This window comes from Argentina silus (genome assembly GCF_951799395.1).
Source record: "Argentina silus genome assembly, chromosome: 18".
Classification (NCBI taxonomy): Eukaryota; Metazoa; Chordata; class Actinopteri; order Argentiniformes; family Argentinidae; genus Argentina; species Argentina silus.
The window spans coordinates 6,272,664-6,298,202 of record NC_139672.1 but is presented as its reverse complement, the minus strand read 5'-3'; the positions used below and the strand labels follow the sequence as shown (position 1 = coordinate 6,298,202).

The 25,539-nt window shown below is 41.4% G+C and overlaps 2 protein-coding genes across 2 annotated transcripts in view; both read right to left on the bottom strand.

Annotated features, from left to right (window-relative positions):
- The window catches only part of LOC310819140 (rho GTPase-activating protein 29-like), a 28,191-nt gene extending 13,619 nt beyond the window's left edge, over positions 1-14,572 (bottom strand). The window contains exons 1-4 of the mRNA XM_083690379.1: positions 14,456-14,572; positions 13,445-13,837; positions 4,470-4,613; positions 401-497 (exon numbers count right to left, since the gene is read on the bottom strand). Coding sequence (XP_083546505.1) covers positions 401-497; positions 4,470-4,613; positions 13,445-13,727 — 524 coding nt within the window. The 5' untranslated portion in view covers positions 13,728-13,837; positions 14,456-14,572. The remainder of the gene's footprint in view (positions 1-400; positions 498-4,469; positions 4,614-13,444; positions 13,838-14,455) is intronic.
- A 4,169-nt stretch (positions 14,573-18,741) lies between these two features.
- Positions 18,742-25,325, bottom strand: LOC310819405 (activin receptor type-2B-like; the record flags this gene model as incomplete). The annotated part of the gene is made up of 11 exons (XM_083690687.1): positions 18,742-18,936; positions 19,179-19,309; positions 19,628-19,766; positions 19,927-20,041; positions 20,885-21,033; positions 21,243-21,386; positions 21,586-21,729; positions 21,946-22,097; positions 22,485-22,600; positions 22,832-23,039; positions 25,274-25,325. The coding sequence occupies 11 exons, from the start codon at positions 25,323-25,325 to the stop codon at positions 18,742-18,744; spliced, it is 1,545 nt and encodes a 514-aa protein (XP_083546813.1).
- Positions 25,326-25,539: the final 214 nt, after the last annotated feature.

The following is a 25,539-nucleotide window of genomic DNA, read 5'->3' as shown; positions in this document are numbered from 1 at the left end:
ATCCTAATTAAATGTATTCTAAATTATCCTAATTAAATGTAATCTAGGCTCTTGGGCAAAAAAAGGGGAACATTTTGAAAGGGGGTGTAAACTTTCTAAAGGCACTTGAAGGATTTGAAGATAGATTACTGTATATCATGTGGCGTGTCAAATTTAAATGAGGTGTGATATTTTACATAAGAACATTTGAACATTGAAAATTAAACATGAACTAATGAAAACAAGTTAGTATACAGTAAGTTAATTTGTGTAGAAATGCATTAATCATTTACAGATTTAGTCTAAGTAAAGAGGCATTATAAGCAAGAACGTTAGTAATGTGCACAGCTAGCCCACAATTATTGGCTGTTGGACAAGTACTAAAAGCCAATTATGAAAGGTAAACAAACATTGTACTCACACATTGCCAAATGTGAATGCCAAAGTGTCAATGGATGCGTATATCTCGCCAAATATAGCGTTTTTGTTTTCTTGGTTCACTTCCTTGAAGTTAACGCCTGTTGAAAGTGATAAAACCACATGAGAAGTTCAAACAAAACACAATCACATTCAATAACAGCCAACATTCAGCAAAAGCAGTTATGAAAACTATTCATAAAGCTGAACAATGTAGCTCTATGCACTGTAGTTAACATGCCAACATAAACAACACTATCATAACAAACTAACAGCTGTGATATCAGATGAACATATGATTCCATTGATGGGGCTAATTGATATAACTGTCTTCATCCATTCATGATATGTATCCTACTTTCAAGTTATGCCACTACTTCCTATTTTCAGATATTACGGTAATAACTGGCATTTTGAGGAAATCTGAGGTATCTGACAGTTAACCTCCCTATAACTGATACATAGAAAAATCTAATAGTCAGTATGACAACACTTGTAAAGGCCCTCTTAAAAGGCCTTTCACTATCACTAAAATGACCACAACAACAACAGACAACATTTACAATGAAAATAAGTGAGAAATACTGACAGCAACATCATTCTTTTTTTTCTTTTCTGGTACAAAAATGGGTTTCATCTTCAAGAGCAAAAGATTTAGAGAACGCTACAAAATAAAAGTCCTCCTGTGGCTGTGAGTGACACAATGTAATAAAAAAAGGTTTCCAATTATTATGTTCAATAATCTTCCATTAAAGTCACTGACTCAACTGAGCTTAGCGAGGCTACAGGTTTATGTTCCTTTGAGTGGTCTGAAAATTAGTCGTCGAGTTTCAGCAATTCTTCACGAAGAGAGCGCACATGTTGCTTTTTTTGCACAGGAAATAGGCTAGTTTAGTCAGCAAGAGGACATTTGCAGAAGGCAGTCCGAGGAACCCAAGAAACAAGCAGAGAAATCGCAGAGAGCTTCCTGTTGTCCCCGCCACAGAAAACACTGACACAGTGTGAGCTCTTCGACATCGCAGACAAAACAGCCACCACAAAACTTACCCTTTCACTTTGTCACCTGCCGTCTTTGTTTAGTAACTCTGCTCCTAGACACCCAAAACGGCTGTTGTGCCTGAGCCAAACTGAAAGTGTTGCAATTGTCTTCAGCCTTTCCCCTTCCCGCCCTCTGAAAACATTTTCTTGATACTTCCACTTTTGCCTAATGCAGTGCTTCAACGTCAGTGTTCTGACGCGTGTCTGAGTTCAGTCCTTTTGCCAAAGCAGAGCCAAGCACAACTGGCACCTTGAGAAGAGGAGGGAAACCCCAAGTTTCAGGACAACCCCAGAGGAGGCCAAGAGTAGAAGAGGAGAGATGGAGGTGCGAGCTTCCCTGCAGCAAGGCTCCCTACCCCTGAATAGCGAGCTAGCAGTCTGCTCTAAGACCCCTGTGCAGGAGCGCTGACTTCTTCCTCAGGACATCCTGCGGTCCCACAACAATGATCCCACCACTGCCCCCAATTGCAACCCAAATGTGGGAACTGCATCATTCAAGCGCAGGAGGAGGCATTGTTTTCACACTGAGAGAACCCTATCTGGAACAATGTGCCTATGAGGAGTGCTTTGATGAGTTAAAGTATTTGAGACACTTGGGCTGTCAGTCTGTTTTGACTTTACCATATGTCTTATTTTCCTTGACAGAGGTATGTGATCGGCCATTTCTGGGCTCACTCATATATGACAGCTCGGTATCCAGTGATGACAAAGTAGTGTTTTTCTTTGCCTAGCAAGTGAACAAAGACAGGCAGAATAGGCACAGAAAAGGGTCCCTAAGAGAGAGAGAGAGAGAGGACTGGGAGCAGATTGATTGCAGTAAATAAATACACTCCTGACAGATGCCAGCATCTCCTCCAGAAAAAGGAGGCGGGGGAGGAAAGAATTTCAATAACTTGAGAAAGTTGACACTTTCATTGCACTGCCCTGGAGAATCCAATGGGGGAGAAAATCGTTCATGGAACGTGACCAGGACAAAAAAACCTGATTTGAGCTTGTGACAGTCTGAGAAGCTCAGATCTAAAGAGACCAGGGAAGACGGAATATGGACAACACAACAATAGATTTTGGCTTCAGGATCTTGCGTATTAAATGGATCTCTTTGAGCTGATCTCTCAGTATGGATGTTGTCTTCTGTGTGAAGTTTGTATAAACATGTCTATAGTTTAAACTCCTAGATCTACGTTAATGGTTGGAATAGAGTAGATCAAATGCAAGTAACATTTGAAACAGGTTGGTCACATGTTCTGAGGACTTTTTTTCGTCCTGTTATTCCTGGAAGCCATCCAAGGCCCACAGGTGTCAGACTCCACCTTCAAAGGCTGAGTTAACAGGATCATGAATGATGGAAAACACGCTCTGAAACCACTGACGTGCACAAGGCCTGCTATCATTAAGCCTTTGAATCCTCATCTCCAGCTTTTCACCGATTCATACCTCTCTCACCCTCTCTTTTTCTTCAACTCTCTGGCACTTTGATTCTGTCAGTATCATGTTACCCCAGGGCCTGACGTCCATCCAAGCATTGTAGAAGAGAGTGGTGAGAACTCACCCCCTAGTGGAGAGGAATGTCACTGTATGTAATTGTTTGCTGGTTTAAAGTGGATAGAACAGAAAAGTTGATCACTTGTCTTGTAAAATATTGGCAATCGCTGCTAATTCATATGCCTTGCTAATTCATATGCTTTGTCAAGTGTCCAAAGAATATATCGGAAAGGTATGCATTGACCTGATTCTTCTTGGTGATTCAATGAATCTTCTTTGTCTCCTTTTTGCATTCTAAGCATTCTTCAAGTGCCTCTCACAACACAGACATGAGGGAGATAGGCCACAGTTTGCATAGTGTTACAGAATGTTACAGGGTTAGAAGGTTGTTCAGATGATGAGATAGGCAGGTGTACTGCCAGACAGTCCACACTTCTCATTCACAATAGGAAGAGAATGAAGCTGGTGACGCGTTTGCCTGTCGCACAAAGGTGAAATAAGGAATGCAAATTGCAGCCATGTACACTCTGGAAATTCTTGTGCGCAAGCCAAGTGAAGATTTACCCCCACAGCGGATCACATTTCTGGCAGATGAACTTGCGCGTTGAGATTCCTTTGGTTTGTATTCATTCAGGAGAAAGTATTCCTTTGTTAAACCACAATGAGTTTACAGCTCATTCAGAATGCTGCTGCTAGAGTTCTAACAAGGACTAAGAAAGCTGAACATATTACACCAGTTCTCAGGTCTCTGCATTGGCTACCAATGTGTTATACAATTGACTTCAAAATACTATTACTTGTCTATGAATCACTTGGTTTAGGGCTAAAATACATCGCTGACTTGCTTCCACACTATGAACCCTCTAGACTTCTTAGGTTATCAGGGACCGGGTCTGCTAACTGTTCCTAGGATTAAAACAAAACATGGTGAAGCAGCATTCAGTTATTATGCTACACATAACTGGAATAAACTTCCGGAAGATCTTAGATCAGCCCCAACTCTGGCTACTTTTAAAAAAATGGGCTAAAAACCTTTATGTTCGCCTTTGCCTTAAATTGCCTAAGTTAACTAAGGTATTTGGGTTAGAGTCCCAAATAAAATTTGTGTTACAATCCCAAATAAAAATTTGGCCAAATAAAAGTCCCAAATAAGGATTTGGGTTAGAGTCCCAATCACCTGGGGAACAGGTATTCTAAGGTAAAGAAAACTAAATTGCTGCTAATAATTGCACTCTGACTCTAAAATGCACAGTGACTTTTATATTTTTCTTTATGTCTTTTATGCTTTTAAAAAAAAAAAAAATTATACTCTTTCCTTTTTATCTATTTTATGTAAAGCACTTTGAATTGCCTCTGTGTATGAAATGTGCTATATAAATAAACTTGCCTTGCCTTGCCTTGCCACAATAATCATTTTCCACAGACCTCTTTCAGAAATAATACCAGGTGCCAACTCTAACAGACCATGGGTCTATATATACATAAGAAACCTAGTCAAAACTACACCTTTTATGAAGAATCAATTGTAGATCAAATGTGTGTGTGATGCTGACCTTTGACCTTAGCAATGACCGTGCCGGCGGCTCCGAGGATGTCTACAGAGTTCAGGGTCTGGTGTTTGCCGATGACAGCCTTCAGAACACGCAACAGCTCCCCCAACCTCTCTTGGACCAGCTGGTGGAGGCCATCCTGGTTCTCTGAAAGAGATGAGAAAAAGCAGAGGGGCGCGTAAAACTAAGATGTAACATTGTCATAAGAATGTGACATAATCTAGAAAGGAGATTATTCATGTTCTTGATAAGAGCAGCAAAAGGTGCTACACTCAAGAGTAAGGAATTCAACCACCATTATACATGTTCACTGATCTGAGAGTTCAATCAAAATGATGATGTGATACATTTTGACCCATCAGTCACCCATTACAAAGTGAATGCATGGCATTACTTTGGTATTGACTGACCAGATTTGAGACACAAATCATGCGGTTTGTTGATAAATGCAGACATCTGTCATCTCTATCTTGAGGGTTGTGCAAGCAGTTGGAGGAAATAAAAACAGTTGTGGTTGAGAGACGCTGCAAGGCTTATTTGTGATGCAACTGCTCCGTTCCACTTTACAAGAACAAGAACAAAAACAGTGCGTGCCAGATATGACACATACTGTAAAGCAATGTCTTCCTATGCAGAAAAACAAGCAACATTTAACAGTCCTTATTTCACTTGTGTAATGACACAAACCTCTAAACTCAATTACTATGTAATTACAAAGCAATTACTATTGTAGGCCTTCTATAACTATCTATAACGCCATCTACAACTTGTACACAAGAGCCACAATTGTAGTACCCGTTCATGTGTTGAATTGCTGTATACATGCAATTCTAGTTGTTATCTGCTCTGGCCTCTGTCTTTCAGCCTCTACTTGCCCGCAAGAATGAACTGGACAAACTGAGGAAAGACATCAAGGAGCAGTGGCAGAGAGAGTAGAAGAAAATGGTGTGTGTGTGTGTGTGTGTGTGTGTGTGTGTGTGTGTGTGTGTGTGTGTGTGTGCTATTCGTGCCAAATTCAACCCACACTTTACCACTCTCATTCCCCCATCTCTCTTTTTCACAACCACAACCACCGTCACTATGGGAATAACAGTTAATTTACTGTAAGACATCATCTAGGCTGAGCCTTAATGTGTTGCACTATGCCAAATATAGACCTTACATAAACTGAACAAATTGTGCAAAAATGGGTGGCACTATAAATGTCTATCCTAAGGGCTCAGCATTTAAGTAGCATGGCACTAAAGTCCAGCACAGCTATGACGGTGGTGAAACACCCTTCAATTAAACCCCAAAAAATAGGAGCAGCCCTACCTTTGACCCCAGCCACACCCAGGATTACAGGGCACCTGGAGCGGGGGGGGGGTACATCTTGAGGGCTTCCCTGAGCAAAAGGTCCCTGACTCTGCCACTCACACTTTGAAGTTGCCCTCCTTAAGAAAGCTGACAATGGGCCTTCGTTAAATACCAACCCTTGCTTTCATCCTTCCTATTCATTTGTGGTCAGCTGTGTGTTTGAACCCGTTCATATCGACAAGGAGCGTGGGTTAGCAATTAGCCAGCATATAACAGCATCTAATGATGGACAAGATCTGTTTTTGAAGGACAACAGAGGATGGTGACTGGTGACACTTGAATAAAGGATTCCAATCAAGGCTTTAACAAGGGACAGAATCTCTCTCATTTCCCATTGGAGTTGAATGCACACATTTCAATTAGGCCATCGTTAGGAGATGACTGGAGAGAATGTGAGGACATTACTGATCATGAGCCTATTGAAAAAAAGGCAATAAAGGTCTAGCGCAATTATGATTTGGTGCATTTATGGTGGTTAATATTTAATTGCATGATATCAGGAACGATAATAAGCTGATAAGAAATAGGAACAGCCAAATACTTCCAAATTTCCACCAATCACCACCATCATCATGTGATGTGCTCACTAGAGCACAAGAATTGTCTTCCATCTGGGTTGTGTCATTGTCATCCCACCATGAATAACGCAATGTCTAGGCCCTGTTGTATATTTATATTCTCACTACAATGGAATCAAAAAGATCACTGGAAATCTGTTCTGGATGATGGGTGCCGGGGTATTGTTTTGTGGTGGATAATTCACATAAAGCAAGGGCTAGGCTACACCATATTGTTTAATGGAAGACCCCCTACTGACTCTGCCACAACTATGGACCCCTTTGTGTTTCTGTTGGGGGTGAAATGTGGTAGCCTCCCAGCCACACTTCACGCTCAGTCTGTTCCATGTTTTTTTACCCCTCAGATCAAGCCAAAGCTTTCAGCGAACCCTTCTCCTCCAGGGAGCTGCTTACCATAATCATAAACAAAGGCATGCAACAAAAAAAACATATGAGAGTTGTTGACATACATTTTTTCGGAAAATTTCAAAAATGTCTTCATGTTTAGTGTGTGGGTAGACTACTAGCCTATATGATACCTTGTGTTACACAAACATGGATCATTAAGCATCTTAAAGGGGAGTTAAGGCAGAGACTAGATTAAAAAAAAAACATATCTCATTCCATAAGCATATGGGCACTGGGAGAGCTCATTGTCTTGTTTAAGCTCTTTGTATGTCAGGTAAAGACTTCAGATTGCTTGCCAATGGCCCCTGGCACTTCCCACTGATAACAACAGGCAATCAACATGGCCTGTCTGAACGTGCCTCCCTGTTCGTCAAAACAATACTCATCAGTCATGCCTGGCAACACACTCCTTGAGAAATCGCGGCAGGGCTTTTCTGAAAGCCCCTGTGCCCCCAGCAGCACCCCTTTTGTTCCTTTCTGATCATTGGCACAGCCTACATAATTTATTGTTTTATTGTTCTACTTTTCTTTCTTTTTTTTTTGCTATTTTGTTAACATTTAGATTTTTTGTTAATATTTTGCTTATATACATTGTTGTTTTTTATGTCCCATGCACCAACCTCACCAAGTCAATTTCCTGTATATGCCAAATAAAAGAATTCTGATTCTGGGAGTCAGACCCACATCAACAGATGATTTTGGGGTATGTTGTTCCTATCAAGCCCCATATCCATCCACCTCATTCCAGAGAAATGACACATCAGGCCCCAAGCAGAGTCAGTCATCACCCACTCCATACCGTTGGAGACATATGAGATTTGTGGTCATCTCCAACATACACTACACAGTTAAAATGTAAATGTAAACGTGTTTTAAACTCCTGTTTTGAATCAAAACTGGAGAACTTCTAGGTAGGCCTATTCCTTCTATTGATGGCAAACAACATAATGTGTGAAATGTATGGAATGCTCTCTGTAGTGGATCTATTGGGCCTTGACCACAGCAACCTGAACTGCAACAGGTGGAATTGTTTGGTCAGGATCCCTTCTCTCCAAACATTCATTTCCTCCCTGTACAAACAAATTGAGCTTTGCTGGGGTGCCTTTTTGTTTCGTTTTTTTCATGTTTGGAGACAGAGATGCCTCTAGACATCACACAGACAGTAAATAACTGGCGTTTCGTAAACATCTACCTGCTCATGACCAGGTGACTAATGGCTCTTTCTGAGGTTTGGCAGATCTTCCCAGTCTGACTTAAGCCTTTCTGCCTCATTACATAAATGAGTTAAACAGCCTCAGGCATCCTGTAAGATAAGAATCTTAGGAGTGAATCACTAAGTGAGCACGACTGAATGAACAAAGAAAGAGCACTGGGTTAATGGTGTAACTTGTCAAGTGACAATTTGAATTACACCAAAGTTGTAATTAAAGATCGCATTTAAAATTATTATTTTAAGAATTATTTTTAAGCCTAACCTTATAACATGCTATACGAGTTGAACAAATAGTTAAATTAGCATGCCGGACAAATAACAAGTACTGCTAGGCTGTATTATGTCTGTTAGGTCAGTTCTGTGCAAATCCAGAGTTCGTCCAGAAAAACAAACATCTGGATCATGTAGTGACGCTACGTTTTCAGGGGCCTTGTCTCTTGTTTCTGCATGTTTATCCACGGGTTATAAATTTTAGCAGGCCAACACAATCGCCACCAGGGACAGCACCCCTTGCCGAAGCTCCATAGGCCAATCCGCCCCTTGCCGTGACCAATCTCCTGAGCCAAGATCCATGGCCCATAACCATAAATCCCCACCCCAGGAAACACACCCTGACCACAGGCTTGCACAAAAACATCCTTTAGCATCACAGGGAAAGTTACAGCCCAACAAATCTTTCCTTTCTTTCTCTTAAGAGCAGCAAACCATTAAACCATTATGAGCAAGGCCTAGGCCTCTCTCTTTGGTGAACACGCCACCAGCACTTGTACACGTGAAAAGGGATTTCTTTCTTACGGAGGTATGTCAATATTTCAGGTTTGACACAGTACTAGCAAATGGTATAGGGCAACACATCTGCATCTCCAGCTGGGTGGTGATTGTAACATCACCTTTTCCAAGAAATTAACAAGGAGTTTCTCTGCAGCAGCCTCTGTATTGGCAAATGAAATAGAAGATGTCGCTTATCAAATTAATAGAGACCAAATCAAGAAAACAGGTTCTGGCAGCTCTGACATAAAACTGCATTACAAAGACATGGTAGTTAAGGCAACAGATCGCTGATACAATCATTTACAGAGCCTACTACGTCAGAACATTGTGTTAGTCAACATCAACAACACACAATTTCTAACAAATAATTGGAGATGTCTGTGACAACTTTGCAAATGTTCCTCTGCCCAAGCCTTCTGTAGATTCAGTAGCCGATCCAATAGAGAAATCTGTCATAGCCTTACAGCTGGGTCAAAAAATTCAAGCCATCCTGTGATCAAACAGTGGTGCTGTAAGAGAATGAACAATGCAGTTCAACTGGAGTAGAGCCAGATCTTATCACAGTGTCATGATGACACCGGCTGCTGAACAAAGCCCAGGCATCTCTAATGGAATGAGGATGTAAGAGTCAGCCAGACATGTTCCTCAAATTTGAGACATTTTCTGATTATTTTTACAATGCCTACATTGTAAAAAGAAAAAGCACACAAAGGGAGCAAATATTGTCCCTTTTAGCTTGTTTAAACAAACTCAACAATACAAATTGAGCAAACAAGTTTCAGACCACAAGCTCTACAAATTTGTTGCAAGATGTTTGCATAACCCTGGAGTGTAACTGTAAAAGCATTGGTGGGGAACACTTTTGTTCTCCTTTTCTACCTGAAATTAGGAAGCAAATCCAGCAGGGACTTTCAGGGGAGGAGAAGCCCTAAAGGGACGAGACTGCAAGACTGTGTACTGATCTTTATCTACTGTAGTAACTATGGAACCAAAGCCATTAAACGGGTAGCTCTCTGAAACATTGACATTGACTTATGCATCCTGACACATTCCCTTAGCTTTGGCTTGATAAGCAAAAAGAACCCACATAATATCTTTAGACCAGGCATGTTGCCCATTTCTATGAATTGTGGTGAAGAAAGACAATTTTGGGGATGAAACTGAGTTATGTTGTTATGCGCCCTGGTTAAAAAGCCTGGAATGATAACATTAGGCACAGCTGTGGTAATCATGGTCCCACTGCAGCACAGTAAGACAGATAGCAAAATCCACCACTAAAAAATGTAAAAAGCAGCAGTCAAAATACTTCAGTTAAATAGTTTAAGTTTTTAATAATGTATCCCAAAAAAAATAAAAAATAAATTCTTTATCTTGATTCAGTGGTTTTGCCTGAATAGCTGTGAAAGTTTGCGCCAAGGCACATCCTGAGGGAAAAGTCTGCTACACTGTCCTCCCTCCTCTTTTGGCTTGAGATATTCCCTCTAGGGGGGTTGTAAGCAGACTCTGCACCCATTTTCCGAAAAACTAAAACAATTAAATAACATTGAATCAGACAGGTAAAGACATATAAAATCAAAGGTGAAACATAATGACGAACAAACAATAGCCTCTGAGCGTTTTTTTGTCAACGAGCCTCACACCGACAATAAGTCAATTGAAGGCGCTATAGCTACAAGTGAACATTTGTTCTAAAGGAATGCAGAGTATGCAGGAGAAGGGGGGAAGGGAAGGGGAGAGCAGCTCAACTGTGTGGAGGATTCTTTTTTCATCCCGTTCAAATCACTCTCTTTTCACCCCCATCAAAATCATATATGCATTTTCCGAAGCAATACAGATAAATGTTGTTACGGTAGTTAAAAATAATACAATAAATGTTCCTCGAAAGGTGCCTTGGAAAAACAAATCAGACCTAATATCTAATAACACAAACAGCAACACTTTTAATGAAAAGTAATGTCATGCAAAGTTAAAATTCAGTTTAATGCAGCTGCAGAACAAAACTGCTGAAAGAAAAGGCAAAGTTATTTGCGGCTAAAGTATTCGTCATCTTGATAAATCTCTCGGGAGATAGCCGTGAATGAATGAGAGGATCAACAGAGGTCCTCCGGCGTGAACGAGGAAAGAAAGGGGTAGAGGGTAGAGGGCAAGGGTCAACAGTGTGTGCTTGTGGGACGTGTGACAAGACAGAGACCATCTTGGGAGGGAGGGAACGAGGAGGGAACGAGAACAGAAGGTCATCTGACCAGTCACAACTCAAGCCAGATTATTTCAGTAGGTTGCTTTTCCGTGACAATCCTCCTTGGAGTTGAATACACCCAGCCACAACATGGAACAGTATTGTCCAGAGCTAGAACCGAGGGGGGGTTAATTACATATGGACAAGAAATGTAAATCTACACCATAATCTGACCTCTGGAACCTTTGGGTGTAGCTCTGTGGGTGTCACCATGACTGTGGTAGGTCGGGTTGACTCAAGCATAGCTTACAGTCACCGATACGGTTCCCCTGTGGCCCTCTGTCAGGCCGACATGCTGAGTGTGTGTGTAGAGACCCAGCTATAGACTGCAGGGAGTCTTTAGGAGGAAAAATAAGCACCAACACAAAAATGCGTCTCAAAAGTCTGCACTACATGAAGAGGAGCTGAGCTGAGAAGAGAACGCTGAAGCAAAACGTCTCACTTTAAACTGTAACGTGGGCTCGCTAGATAGCCTTGGAGAACTAAGCCTGTCTTTCAGACAAAAAAAGCAGGTTTCACACCATACTCCAGTGACAGACCTGTCGAAATATGAAAAGAATAACACCAGAGCTGGCATGTTCCTTCCCTCCCTGTCTCCCTCCCTGTTCCTGCTGTGCTGGGTTTTCTTCAGCCACATGGAACCCTGCTGCTTTCTGGTTGTTTTTCCTCTGGATGAAACAGCTGACACATGCTACCCATCATACAGAGCAGCAGAGCAGGGAATGATACAAACTGTGGCTTGAACTGAATTGGAAGCAGGGTAGTGATACAAGACATGGCCTAGGCCTAATGGTATTGGGGTCGTTAGACCAGTCCAAGAATGTGCCACAGACACAGAGGGACCAAGAGTAGATAAGATAAGTCAAAATCTCATTGAACACTTACCCAAGACTCACTTTTTCCCTATGCAAATGAATTTTATTTTATCATTATGGTCATGCCTTCTCTTCTATGTGTCTACAGCGAGAACAGAGAACTACTACTATAGATCAACAGAGCACTGTCCGACCATTGTGTGCCCTGCTTTTTTCTGTACCGCATACCCCTTTCTGTACCCTAGACCCATCACACCATAAGAAACAAGCCATTAATCCAATCCAATTACGGCCACACCCCCTCACACACAAAAACTGGACAAGGTCAAGACCTCCTGGGAAAATGAGATATCCCCCCCACCCACGCCAACGACATGTTAAAGAGGATCACATTTGTAAAACCGCTCAACAGCGGAGAACATAACAATGTGTCTGTAATTAATTACTAGCTATCCTGACTGAATCAAGTCCTCAGGTTACCATGTGTTTAAAGATAGGAAAAGGCAACACTGAGATACAAGGTAAAGATACCACTTACGCACAGAGTGTTGTCAAAACACAAAATCTAAGGCGCCTTGTGGCATATTTCCATCACTCTACTCCCAACTGAAAACAGTGGCCTTTCAGTGGGTTCTGAGACACCTGGTTAAGGTTTAAACCCACCAACCAACTTAGGAGGTGCTGGGAAGATAGACAGAGTGGACTGGAGAGAGAGAAAATAACAGAATATAGAATAATACATTGTTGATTGGTTAAGAGGGATAACTATTTAAAATAGGTTTTGAAAAGGGCAATTTCAGTATAGACTAGACCCAGAAACATGGTGCAGATCATGGAGTGACTAATGCCCAGTTCAGCTGATCTCCTTAGTGGATATCATAGACACAGAAAATAACAATAACACACATGTCACCCAGATGACGGAAGACAAACAGCCAAAGATACCACAGGTCATACAGGAGTGATCCCACCCCGACCCTGAATGAGGGGAGTCATTCTTTATGGGGAGGCAAATACCCCAAATGTTTCTGTGACGGCTCAGCGCAACACTCAGCACGACACAAGCCGGGACTCATCTGCAACACTCAGACAGAGAGGAGGGCAACCGCACTCCTCCACTGAGAGGAATGGGAAAAACAACCCACTCCCATTCACAGACAGACCGGGAGCTAGGGCTGTGTGTGTGTGTGTGTGTGTGTGTGTGTGTGTGTGTGTGTGTGTGTGTGTGTGTGTGTGTGTGTGTGTGTGTGTGTGTGTGTGTGTGTGAGTCAGTGACCCAGCGGACAGGGTGAACGCTAACGTGTCAGCAGAGAGGCCATCAGCCCCTCTATAAGCTGACAGTCCACAGGTGCGCCTAGTTCTGACTGGTACTATAACAACCAGACATCTGGGCTTGTGTTTACCTGCTGCATGCACCAAGATGACATTCAAAATCATGAAAGAAGAATAGAAGAAGCGTACACAAACTGCAAACAATCTTACTTTATTGGGTTTCAGATTGGCACTAGACTAGGCTAGTTCTTATTCCTTCAACAGGACTTCACCAGCACACAGACGTTTTCTTAGAACGCGTGGCATGGTGTAAGCCTATTCACCAAAAACCTTACTTGAGAGCTACTCACCTTTTGAATGGAAGGCGTCCTTGAGGTTGAGCAATACGTCTGCAAACCTGCGTACATCGCTCACCAGCTGCATAACGTAGTCCGGGTCCACCCCTGGGGCACCTACCACATGGGACCCCAGCCCCATACTACTGAGAGGGTTCAAGTTCTTGGAGCTCCGACCCATGTCCCAGGTCTTAGTGGAGCCAGCCGACACGGACCCAGTATGGGGGTTGGAGAGGCGTGACGGACCCTGGGAGCGGTTATTCCCACCACCACTGTTGCTGCTGCTTTTCCGTAACATCCCAGCAGTCACTCCTCGTGCTGGTGCCGCCTTGTGCCCACTCTTCCCTGAGTGCCCCAGGCCAGGTTAGCCTCTGAGTTCACTCTCCTCCAGACCCAGGACAGCTGGCCCTGACAGACAGAGACAGCATTGAGGAGGAAAATCATGAGCACCAGATTACAACAGATGTTCATGACTGGTTAATAAGTCAATATGTGTGAATGCATAAAGAGTGCTGCAGGTTTATTCCAGAGAATATTTTCAATAAATCAAGGAAATTACTTGGAAGGAGGAAATGTACTAACTGCAACATGAAAAAAGATCTGTTATAGATTGATAGTGCAATGTAATTTAACATGTATCACTAAGCACAATGCAACGAGAAATGCAGTGATATGTCGTAGGCCTGTAAGCATTCAGATTATTCAAATTATGTGATCGTCTGGAGAATGATTCTAAAATGTATAGGCTGCTACTGGACCTATGCTCAAATTAGATATTTTGTTTTGATGACGCCCATATAACGGTTGTTCTGCCTAACACAATTCTCAGGTTCAAAACTCTTATGAAAATGATATTTTCCTACCCGACATACGATTCATAATTCTAATGTACACTGCTCAAGTATTGACTAAGCCTTTGACTAACCTCCCCGCCACGGGGAATCTACGTAAACTGCCTTGCTGGCATGTCACCTCGCTAGAGCGCCAGTAGAGACTCTTGTACAAAATCATCCAAAACAAACTCACCTGATTTATAGTTCAGTGACATTGCAAACAAATTCACAAGAAAATGTTCCTTTATATATTCCAAATAAGAAAAAAAAAAATATCCTTCGGTGAGACAACAATGAGTTGTGAATTTTTGAGGGACTGGCGAAGTTTCTATCCGCTCACAACTCAATCACCGTTTACTATGCTTGCCTCCCGTCACGTGACGCTGTATGCAACTTTTGACTGGCTCAGGGGATGCGGGGACCCTAGTTTATTATAATGCATTTATTACTGATCTATTATTATATTGAAGCCCTCCTAGACTAATTATTCTTGTTAGTAAATGCGAAGGACGTATTTAATGTTAAAATGTATTGTTTAAATACTGAATACATTTTTCAAACCTATATTCAAATCCACACATCGTATCCGACTGTAACCAACCGAAGCCTATGCATGTATTTTGACTAAAATCTCAACATTGCCATCTAGTGTTGTGAGAACAACAGCCACAATACCTATGCCAGAGATGACTGCTACACCGGGGGAGTTACAAACTGTTTATAAAACTTCCAGTAAACCCATGCAATAGCTTGTTCATCAAATACTATGGTACTCTTTCGGGAACAAACAGTGAAACATTTTATAACATTGTCGGTTTGTGTAATACTACTGATGATGCTCTACTCCTACTCAACCTAAAAGGCTTTACTACAGGTCTGAGGATAATGACAATTAAATCAATGAAAATGCATAGATACATGTAAATGGTTAATTGGTGTTTCGTTTTATTTCAATATACAAAAAAGATGAGAATACACCCATCTGGTTTCCATTTCTAAATGTTTCAGCTCACAGGTAAAAACATGACATACATACTTTATTATAGCCAGTGACACACAGACACAAACTCACTCAAACAGGGGACATCACTTCACAATCATACCAACAAATGAACAATCATCAACTGTAAATTAAATGGGGATTCTCACAGGATTCAAAACATGAAAAGGAAGAGACCTTTACATTGTCAAGTAGTGTGTGTGTGTGTGTGTGTATATTATATATATATATATATATATATATATATATATTATATATATATATATATATATATATATATATGATATTGTATATATACATATACACACACACACACAATACTTGGTACTTTTCAAATAGAGATTTTCTCAATGTTAGTGAGTGTGTTATTAATAGCAAGGTACAGCTTGAGGTAATTGGCTTCTGTACAGAAAGGCTGGATGTAACTAAGACTGCATTAACAAAAGCAACTGATCGTATTGTATTTCACTCTAACACGTGACCGTTGTTATCAGGCACAACATGAGAAGACATCAGACATTAGTTGATGTTTTTTCACAACTGAGCTTATGAATAAAACCATAATATGACTATTGCTACATACTATATATTGCTTGACCCATAGAGACCACAGAAGCCACCACTCTGAACTTGTTGAGCCAATTTGTGTGTTCAACAAATTCACTTTCAAAACTGTGGATGAACATTTATTTACTCTTTGTCCTGATAGACCATAGAGAGATATGGGAACATGGTAAATATTATTATCTAGTCAGCGTGGTAGAAAAGAAGCAGCTGCTACAGAACATGGAACATAACAGTGTCTTGGGGGGGGAAAAAACAAATAAATCCACACAAATGATGCATCGTCAAAACTTGGCTGAGCTATGAATAAATGGATTACAATTTAAGCAGATTAATAATGTTGAGGTAATACTGATCATACTGGCAATTTGAGAATGGGGAGGGTCATTGATAACACCCAACAATCTCCTTCTTTTCTTTTTTTTTTCTTTTTTTTGCTTAAAGTCAATACAGCAACACACTCTACGAACCATCCTAATGTAAGTGCTAGCTACATAGCTTCTGACCCAGAGCAACTGATACAATATCATATAAATCAGTAACACAACCACATTTAGAAAATTCTATAGAAAACACTTCGTAAAATCACAGATAATGACAAGTTCATTCTTAAATACAGAAGATTAAAGTGAAAGTCCCTTTTCATTCACATGAAATGAAAACAATAATGCCCAGAAAACTGTATAAAATCAGTGTTTGGCAACTGTGTACAGATATTTACAAGACTATGCCACTTCTCTCTAGGTTTGAACAACACCTTCTGCACAACTGGTCAGGCTCTGTTAAAAAAAATCTCCATTGACAGGCAAACCTGCAATAAAATATATCAACGACTAAACATAATAATACACAACAAAACGGAGATATATAATATATATATGTATATATATATATATATATAAAAGCCTGAGGTACTTGTCAGAATTTCTGAGGTCAGGAGGAGTTAAAGGGATGTTCCACTTCTTGCAAATGTTTTCCTGGTTGGTCTGGACCTTGGCTGTAGTTGATTAGCCCAAACAGTTGAGTTACATATGTTACTTCCTTAGATACTGAAGTCATATTTGTCCCCTTCGTTCTGGAAATATGTCGAAAACCCCTTGAAGACACTCCATCCAACTCATTATGAGAGAATCCCAAGAAAATATTCTTTTTCTTATTATTTTTACTTGCACTGTAACATACCTTTGCATTTTCGCTGTCATGGTAACAAAATACTTAAGTGGATTACAGCATAGTAAAGTGACTTTACAGAAATGTAATGCAGACATTGTCTTCAGAGGGTTATTCTGTAATTATATTAGTTAGTTTGGAGTAACTGTAGGGTATTTGACATTTTCTGAATTAATCGAAAATGTGACTACTCAGTATCTAAAAAAGCAAAATATGTAACTAAAAACTGGCTGGGCTAATCAACTACAACCATGGTCAGGTCCAAATCAGGAAAAACATTTTTAAAAGGTGGTACATCCCTTTTAAGCAGTTGAGGACTTTCGTAGTTGTCTGATTCGCTTCACATCATGGAGAGTTGTCAGCATAAACAAAGAGTACATGTACATCTATCCTTGAGTAGTTACAGCAGCATTGAGGACATTCAATGTTATGGTATGGTATGGCATTGCATTTTAGACAAAGGCAACCATTGCGTTCACCTTGCATGATATAAGATCACTGAGGTATCATAGACTTGTGTGCGAGTCTACTGAGGAAAGACCAATAAACACAGACTTGTAGCAAACTCAAGTATGGCCCTCAAGAGGATAAAATGAAATATTTGTTCACTATTCTGGGTCAAGATTCACGAAAGCTTTGAGGCTAGCATGGTACTTAATTCCTGGGACAAAGGCCAGACTGCCCCTAGCACAGCAAAGAGCTTCATTGAACAATTTTGTTTGTTCACACACAGACGGTCAATCATTGATTTAACAATTGTTACTCACTCGCTGCTGTGAGGCCGGGTTGTTAAAAGTATTAAAGTGCCATGTTAGCTACATAGTATTCCAGAAACTCACCCATGGCTGTTGAAAAAACAATTCTGTCACTCTCTCTCTCTCACTGTCTATTCCTGTCCCTCATTCACACATACAAACAAACACACAAAATAAAATCATGAATATGTAACATTGCAATTCCAGATCGCATTCAGCAATGCCAATATTGGCAAAGGAGTAACTCTATCTCTAATAAAAATCCAGGAATATTGTCCAACATAACTAGACAGCTTGGCTCTAAAAGTGTAGAAAATGTTCCTATATACTGGATACCTGAGAGGTAGTTCCACACAGACAAAAATAGTATTTTGTCTGGGCTCTTCGAAGTCCAATCATCAAATGCAATTGCTTAGCTCCCATCTTGCCCCGCTCATAATAAATGCTGTGTGACTATTACTCCTGCTTCTGTCACCAACTGTCTTTTGAGGCCTTCACAGCAAAAAGAGGGAAAATACAGAGGAAAAAATAGAAGCTTCATCCCTTGAGGATCATAAATCGTGTCTAGCAGTCTCCAGACTCCTCCAAGGTGCATATCGTCCAACGTTTGGAGAACGGTTTGTTTTGTTTGGCTGCAGACAATCTTGACCAGACGAACATGTGAGGTAATAAAAATAGAGTAACATAAAATACATGAGGTATTGACAGAATTTAAGAATTGACACGTGAATGTCTTCGAGATGTCCATCATATAGCTTATTTCTGTTATTGTTTCTCATTTAAAACTACAGCAGATGGATGTATTAGTAAAATCGACTTGATACAAAAAAAAAACAACACAGAAAACATAAAAAAAATACCAATATCAAGATAAAAATAGCAGCTGCATTCAAGTTGTTTAGACAATATATTGACGGAGATCCGCTGAGTTTGGGTATAGTCAGGAGCTCGAAAGTCACTGTCAATTGTTTTGCTTTTGTGATATCATACTCAGGTACTGGACTCTTTGGGAGGTAGGTCCTCGTTGGTGACCGATGTCACTATGGAGACGGGGCTGTCTGAGGTAGTGCTATGGGTTGTCCTGGCGATCTGGGAGATGCGCTCCTCTACGCAGCCTGCTGACAGTCGGGCCTCTGCGTCGTTGTCCCAGCATTCCTCTATGGTCTCGCACAGCTGGTTCAAACCCTGGAGCCAATCAATCAGAGAGACAGACAAACAGAAAGAGAACAGGGGGTTAAAGGAAGTAAAACATAAAAACATTCAAACTATGGCTGCCGGCCACAATAGTTGCACAAATACGATTTTTTAAATTAAGCCAGACTTATCTGATATATCAGTCAATCACAATTATAAGACATAGGTGAACAAATCCTACACCCTGGCCGTGCCCCTGTAAATACAGTCACTTTTAATACTCTGTTACTCACAGGATGTTTGAGCCAGAGGTCCTTGAAGACTGGACGCATCTTCTTGTGTACAACAACATCTTGCAAGTCCTCCAGGGATGGATGCTGACCTATTTCCTCCTCAAACGGTAGCATGTATTCCCCAACAGCACCTGAAACAAGGCCAACAACTGTCAACAGACGTGACGATACAAAACTGGATGGAGGGTAGGCTACTAGTAGTTTAGTAGTGATAAAGATACAATAGCTCATTTTAAATGTAATTTAGATTCATTTGAAAATGGACAAACTGGGACCAAATGTATAGCTAGTCAGTCACTGAGCCATGGCAATGATCCTGATATTTAAAAACGTCAATTCAATTGAGCCCTTGAAAGTCTAGAAGGACTCAAATGAGAGACTGAATTCATAGGTTTGATAAATCTGTTTATAACAGAGGTAAGAGTCCTGAGTAGGACCTGCTGACTCACCATCTATGGCTGAGCAACGAGACACCAGCTCCCACAGCACCAGTCCCATGGCATACATGTCTATCCTCAGGAACGAGTCCCGCTGGAAGTTGATGGCTCCTTCAAGCACCTCTGGGGCCATGTAGCGCCTTGTGCCCACCTGACAAACAATGCAAGAGTGATAGTGTGTGTGAGTGTATGTGTGTGTGTGTGTGTGTGTGTGTGTGTGTGTGTGTGTGTGTGTGTGTGTGTGTGTGTGTGTATGTGTGTATGTGTGTGTGGAGTTAGAACACACAAATACATGCTGAAGTGATGAATACCTGGCCGTGGGTATCTCCTGGAGGCTTTCCTGGCTCAAACCGGACAGCCAGCCCAAAGTCTCCAATGACTGCACTCAGATCATCTTTAAGCATCACATTCTTGCTCTTGAAGTCCCTTGAGAACACATTTGAAAAAGGAGTGAGGATGCTATTACATATTCATAACTAGAACAGGTATATCGAGTCCTTAAATGCCCTTATTTGTCTGAGGTTTACCATCTGAGGTTTACAATCTGGAGAACCCATCTCAAGTTGTACTCTCATTAGACTGTAGAATTCAATGTTATGAATGGAATAATCAGGGTTCCCACAGCTGCTTAAACATCAAATTCAAGGACTTTTCAAGGACTTTCCAGGCCCAATTCCCTCAAATTCAAGGACCCAACACGGCATAGTTTGAGACACGGATCAAGGTTAATTACTGTTACAACACTGAGAATTTTTATAATGAGGCTTTACAGAAGCTCACAGACAACAATTAAAGAGAGAGAGAGAGAGGCTTGAATGTGTGAACACTTCACAATTGTGCTGTGTTACAGTGATGGCAGACTACATGGCCTCTTGCATTCGCTAACACAGCACAACAAAACAATATATCGTGTAAGTTGAGCGATACAGACAGAGAGTTAGTTAAGAGCTAAGTGACTCCTCGTTTATTTCATTAGCACCAGCTTAACAACACAAAACATGTTGCAGAGCAAAAACATCACGGTACCTTTTTTTTTTTTCTCAAATTCACAATCTTTCAAGGATTTCAAGGACCCATGGAAACCGTGAATAATAGACTACAGTATACACACCACAAGAGGGCAGTGTCAGTCAGCATAGAAGCAATATATGAGACAGAAAATAATACTTATCTGTGAAAACAAACATAGATATCTGATTTGACACTGATCAGTCCTGGGTTAAAGAGGACAGGTATTATGAAGATCACATCTTCTAAAGTGGTCACTACCTGTGTGCGATGGTGGGTTTGGGGCCTTCTCCTTTGTAGATGGGGGTGTCCTCGTGGAGGTAAGCCAGTCCACGGGCCATGGTCTCAGAAATGTGACACATCTCATTCCAGGTCACAGAGCTTCCCTTCAGATGGTCTGTCAAGGAGCCCTGCTCACACAATCACACAGAGACCCATTGTTGCGTTGAGAATATATGCATGGACAGCAAGCACAGTGGAACTTACACAGTCTCACCATGTGCTTCTGGCCAATAGTGTAGGTTGGAAAAACAACAGTAAAACTTGAGGCCACAACATGACAACACAATTGGGATGTATCCTTAGATTGAAAGATTGATTCTTGGTAAATGATGCTCACCCTTTCATGAAACTCCATAATGAGCCACAGCTCGGTCTCCAGGTTCGTTCCGTGTTTCTCAGCTGCGATGTAGCGGAGCAGGTTCTCGTGCCTCATCCCAGGAGTCAGGAAGATGTCTCTCTCATTCGTCCATGACTGCTTATCCTGCAGGGACACAACAAGTAAGACATATGCATTAAGTGTCAGTGTCAGTTGTGTCCTGATCATAATAAAAAAACCTGTGCAAGGACAAAAGTGTTCCCCCTGGTAACGATTGATGAAGCGTTCATTCTGGACTGTGTCTGAATTAGAAACTGCGTTTCACTCGAGACTCACAAGCACTCTGAATAGAACACCCACTCACCTGAACAGGGAAGATCTTCACAGCAACATATTCACTCATCAGCTGGGCCTTCCACACACAACCAAAGCGGCCCCTAGCTTTGATTTCCAGTAACTGCAGAGGTTTAAGGCCCAACATAGGTGAGGGTGGGGTTGGACCAGGATCCTGAGAGACAGAAATGGGAAAATTAAAACCTTACAACAATATTCCTCGACAACCCTACAGGGTAATATTATGAATATAGCATGGCATTACTGATAAGTATCCATGACTTGTATAACCCCACCGTTATGTTTTACTACTGCACTCAAAACTACGGAATCAAGTCACTACGCTAAAATAGTGCACTAAATGTATAGCAGTGTAGGGTAAGGTAGCGACCTCGCCGAGGTCCACATGGCCGTAGGGAGGTTTGCGATGGCGGTACATCCACAGGGCTAGCACCAGGGCCAGAGAGAGGACACACAGGGGAAGCAGAGAGTACACCAGGATGTTGAGGAGAGAGGGCACTTTAGGAGGGGGGCGGATTTTCACTGCGGAGGAGATCAAATAAAACAAATGTTAGTGTCGGTGTTAACGTAATAAAGGATAGAACCGTGTGCTATTACTCTTCTGCATCACACACAGGGTTCTCCCCGACTCGCATTAATTAATGTAAAAATGAATATATAGTTTAATTTGCCTTGAAATGTTTACATAGTCCCACTTTTACATTGTTTGGGGAGAACCCTGATACACTGTTGGTCAATCATACTGGGATAAACTAGCCACACAATGGCAGTACACCGCCAACTAGCACTAACCAGAGTGATAATGGAAAATATGACAGATGCCTAAAACAATGAGAGGCAAAAGCCTATTTTTTAAACATATGACAAGTCCCCATCCATCATTGTAATGCGTCACGGGTCGCAACTCACCACGATTGCCATTGCCAATGAGGTCAGGGAGGTGGGTGAACCTCTCGTTGCAGTAGTTCCCCTCACAGCAGCAGAAGAATACCTGAGGGTTCTCCTCCATCGACACACACTCCTGCCTGAAGGGACAGGAGGCACAGCTCTCCATCAATTTCCAAATCCCATCAATATTACAAAGCCCCCAAACTAAAATGTCCTTCCTAAATGGTTCAGTTCTCTGAAACGTTACTTGTATCCATCAACAAAATTCACCATTGGCATATCACGCACCCCCAAAACCATATAAATGGATTGACAGCCGGGCTAATGTATAGTACAGTAATGAAAGCCCTCTCAAGTGGAACAGCGACCTGTCATAGCAGTTGAAGTCGTCCAGCCAGCAGCCCTTCTTCACCAGCTTGATGGTCCCTGAGACGTTGAGCCAGGAGGAGTAACAGTGCAGCCGCTTGTCCTTGTCCCCCTCGCACCTCTCAAAGCCACTCTGGTTGGTCCTCTCTGTCCTCCAGTTGTCATTGTAGTACACACACTCCCTGGTCTCTGCTTCTCCAAGGGTCGATGCTGAAGGGAGACAACGAGGCAGCAGAGACAAAAGGTCAAATTTCATTCCAACTCTCAAGCCGGCCCGGGAAATGAATTGTAATCCGATTGCGGACATGAAAAGTGGCCATTGTCGAGATTGATCTAGGCCCATTTGTTACTATGCAGCACTTTACAAAACAAGCCCTCCTTGAGCATTTTTCCACTATTGCTTTGGCAGGTAGCCAACGTGGAGCCCTCCACAGTAAAGGGATTCCTTTGGGTTTCATTAATTACATCACTGAGTGACAGTTATAATATCATACGTGACAGAGTTCTGGTAGTTCATTGTCACACCTAACTGCTTAGAAGATTAACAGAGACCTAATAAGCAAATGATGAACCTTCTAGATTAGCAACTTGATATGCTGGGTAAAGACATCAGCCACCATATTAATGGCAATGGTGTGTTTTTTCTATTTAGATAACAACCTTACAGTACACTCCTTAACTAGTTGACTAGTGCACATCTGGAAACACAGATAAGAAGCTTCAGGTCAGTCAGTAGTAGACTATTAAAGGGGTGAAAGGACTAGAAGTGGTAAGTTTGGGTACATTTGGAGTTATTATGTACAATATTTACCTCAGCGATGGAGAACTGAAACCTGCAGCGTTTTTCAATGTCTTAAAGTCAATTGAGGTTTTATTCATTTATATGGTTTTACTCTTCATTGTGACTAACTTTATCTATGCCAAATTGTGTAGTAAATGTAATCAACAATGCACATTTAAAGGCTATGATTAAAGATAATTTGTGAATATCATCAAAATAACGCTTGGACACAATTTAGCCTATACATTCCCGATCTTTGTTCACTGGAAAAATAATGCCTGTCTCTTTAAATCCCTGCCTTTAGGAGGTTGCCCATCCCCCCAATGTTACCCCCTACACACTCCATGCATTACACACACACACACACACACATTATAGGCTATTCAAAATTAATTCAGCAGAATACAATTCAGAATACAGAATACAATTATTTGAATGTGCCATGTAGGGAAGCAACCAACCATTTAATACAACAAAAACAGCCAAAGCTGCTATGGGATACACGCTCCATTGAACTGTGATGGCATTGCTGATATTAGTGGTCACATGATCAGAGGACTTTTACTACTAGATCATCCCCCAACCCCCTCTGTCACAATCACAGAAGCCTAAACCACAACATGGATTCTGGAGAAGCAGCTTACGATACTGCAGTCCTAATCTGCCCTGTAAGGCATTACACAATAAGTGCAATGACAAATAATAATGGACAGCTACAGTTACACACTATAAACATAAAATACAAGGGTGCACAATGCTTTTATGAAAACAACCAGGATCCATTTTAATGACTTTACCAAAGCAAAACAGATGATGAGAGGAGAGGGTGCACTTATGTCAGAGAGAGAGAGAGAGGGGGGGGGGGGGGGGGGGCATTATAGTGGGCCTAGTGCATTCCTGAAAAATTGCCAAACAAAGGAAAACAAAGCTCATGCTCAATTTCACGTGGTATCCTGTTGTTGTTGTTGTTGTACACTTTGACCAACACTAATATATGTCAACACCCCAGGTTTAGAAACTGAGATGTGAAACACTAACCTCAATTTGCTTATTTATCTAGTGGGCTGACAATCATAACCCTAAAACCAGGAACGAGTTAGTAAGCACATTAGTCATTTGGATTCGTTTCTACAAAACATCCTCTATTTCAAGTAATACATTTTTATGAGGTTCTTGTATAGAGTCGGTCACTGAAATCAAAACAGAGCGCTCCAACACTGGGATTGAGGGTTTCACTAGGATGTTGATGCAGCTGCGGTCTATTCGTTTCAGTACAAAGACACATGCGGAAATCAATAAGAATGTAGGAACTGATGTTTGTAGATCACATTCATAAGGCTATATGGAAGACATGGCTCAAATCATTCGTAGCCTAAAGCAAACTGTGGCTACAACATAACAGTAAGAATCATACTGAGGAGGAACTAGTAATTGTTGCAATATAAAGATGCACGGGAATGGAAACATTTCCAACAGTGTTTAGAGTTGGATAGGACACATTTGATCATTTCAGGTAGAGCCTACAATCAACATCCAAATAATTAAGTTCCGTTCCCATGGACATTTAACGTGTAATGTAACAATGACTTGTTTTGAAGGTGTTCACTGAATACATTGTAACAGTTGCCGTTTCATCTAATGGACGCGGGCTGCTTACGCTTACCTGCACACAAAGTTCCGAGAAGAAGTGAACAAGTCAGCCATGAAAAAGACATGTTCTCTTATAAATAAACGACAGGGAAGACTTTCTCCTTTTTCCGTGGCGATCATTTAAAACGGAGGTTGTCCCAACATCAGTCCACCATCAGAACAACCACAGGCCTCCGCGGTCCATCCAGCCGCGCGTGTCTGTAACCGCGGCGCAACAATGTTGCAAGGGGTTAAAAAAGACTGAAACGTTCAATAACCCCTGTGCATTAAGAAGTGCAC